This window comes from Coregonus clupeaformis, unplaced genomic scaffold (assembly GCF_020615455.1).
Source record: "Coregonus clupeaformis isolate EN_2021a unplaced genomic scaffold, ASM2061545v1 scaf3444, whole genome shotgun sequence".
Classification (NCBI taxonomy): domain Eukaryota; kingdom Metazoa; phylum Chordata; class Actinopteri; order Salmoniformes; family Salmonidae; genus Coregonus; species Coregonus clupeaformis.
Window position 1 is genome coordinate 27,558 of NW_025536898.1, and position 2,160 is coordinate 29,717.

The window sequence follows — 2,160 nt, forward strand, 5'->3', positions numbered from 1 at the left end:
CTGTACTGGAGAGCCTTGACCAGTTGCCTGACATGAGCGCTGCCGATGAGATCACAAGGACAGACTCCCATACCTCTATCGCAATGGATGAGACAGGTTCATGGTCAATGCTTGTGAGCCAACAAGAAATAAACATATCTGACACCAATATCATAGTGAAAACTATAATGGACACAATGAAGACGGACTGACCCAGAGATGACTTCAGCAGAAGAACATCTGGATAGGCTCCTGTCAGTTGAAGCCCTTCAAGGTGCGTCTGGCAACCTGATTGCAATGGTCCATGGTCTCATTCAGGAGATAACCATAAACCGCCAGCTTCAATCCATGGTTGGCCACAGAAGCCTCTCTCAACCAGCGCTGCCTAAACCAGCCCTGAGGAAGCTGTCAAAGGACGATGCCTCAGAGCTCATTTACAACTTTGCCCAGACTTCTGTTAGGAGACTCCTGGGGCAGTGTATGGGAAGGCCTATGCCACCATCGGCTGAAATGGTTTTGGATCAGGTCATCAAGTTGATGACAGACGTGGTGATGGACAGCCTGACTTATGTGTCCAAGTCTACAATGGAGGATGGTAAGTGAAAGCACCTATTTTCATCTGCATAGGACTTAATTGTAACATGATGCTCAATACATTGCGTTTTATGATGTGAAATTCACTGGTTGTGTCCAAAATGGCACCTTCTTCCATATAATAATATAATATAATATGCCATTTAGCAGACGCTTTTATCCAAAGCGACTTACAGGAGCAATTAGGGTTAAGTGCCTTGCTTAGGGGCACATCGACAGATTTTTCACCTAGTCGGCTCGGGGATTAGAACCAGCGACCTTTCGGTTACTGGCACAACGCTCTTACCCACTAAGCTACCTGCCACCCATATTTAGTGCACTACTTTTGACCAGACCCTATGGGTCCTGGTCAAAAGTAGTGCACTATAAAGTGAAGAGAATGCCATTTGGGATGCAGTGACTGACTTCAATGGCTGCGTCCTCTTCTCCCAGTTATTGTACACAGGTCGGTCACACTAGCGTGCTCTTCTCACTCAGACACCAGCAATGCCACAAGTGACATCACTCATGGTGTTGTAGCTGACCTTAATGCTACTGAGGAATTCCCTGCCAGGAGCCTTAGCCCGGCTGATGTAAAGGCTGACGGCATGGCCCGTCTTCCCTCTGCCAGAGGAGAAGAGACTAAGAAGAACAGGAAGTGGCGTTTCCTACCGAAAATGCATAAGTTTCCAAAGATCATGATTAAGGTAGGGTGCTCTGTGTTTTGAGATTACCTCTGTAAGGCAGGGCTGACATTTACCCTACAGATTCACTACACCCCTATTGTCTCTCAGCATTAGAACAAAACTGTTGTCATTGTCTTTAGGAGGTTGAGTGAGGACGCTGTAATGCAATCCTAATACACATGGGAGAGAGTCAATGGCTATGTCCCAAATGGCACCCTATTCCCTATATAGTGCACTACTTTTTACCAGAGCTCTCTGGGCCCTTGTCAAAAGTAGTGCCTTACGTAGCGAATAGGGTGCCTTTTGGGATGCACACTCTGTATTTTACACAGGCTCCGTTGTCCTGATGTGTTTTGTCAACAGCTGTTCAAGACAAAAGGGGAACCGAAGAGCCACCCTAAACAGGATGCACTGCCTACCAAACGTCTCAGAGAGACTCATATTTCACAGGGTAAGTGATAAGCATCGATAATGTCATATTGATGTATCACCCTATGACAAGCTTGTTAAAACAGTGACAACAGATACAGGCAGACCGACGGACAGACATGCAGACAGACAGGCAGACGGACAGGCAGACGGACGGGCAGACAGACAGACAGGCAGACAGAAAGACAGGCAAACAGGCAGACAGACAGACGGACAGGCAGACGGACAGGCAGGCAGACAGACAGACAGACAGACAGATTGATGGACAGGCAGACGGACGGACGGACGGACGGCGGGCGGGCGGGCGGGCGGGCGGGCGGACGGACGGGCGGACGGGCAGACGGGCGGACAGACGGACAGACGGACAGACAGAAAAACAGGCAGACAGACAGACAGACAGACAGAAAAACAGGCAGACAGACAGACGGACAGGCAGGCAGACAGACATCTCAAATGGGCCTCTTGTCTCAAATGGGCTCATCTCAAATGGGCC

General features: G+C 49.0%; 1 protein-coding gene across 2 annotated transcripts; it reads left to right on the forward strand.

Annotated features, from left to right (window-relative positions):
* The first annotated feature begins 266 nt into the window (after nt 1-266).
* LOC121562525 lies at nt 267-1,772 on the forward strand. 2 transcript variants are annotated; one of them, XM_041874766.2, is made up of 3 exons: nt 267-574; nt 1,051-1,259; nt 1,602-1,772. In XM_041874766.2, exons 1-3 carry the CDS (start codon nt 277-279, stop codon nt 1,695-1,697), a joined length of 603 nt encoding a protein of 200 aa, XP_041730700.2. In that variant the 5' UTR covers nt 267-276; the 3' UTR covers nt 1,698-1,772. The 2 variants fall into 2 exon arrangements, with proteins under 2 accessions (XP_041730700.2, XP_041730699.2); XM_041874765.2 differs by having other exon boundaries at nt 1,006-1,259; nt 1,602-1,767.
* Nucleotides 1,773-2,160: the final 388 nt, after the last annotated feature.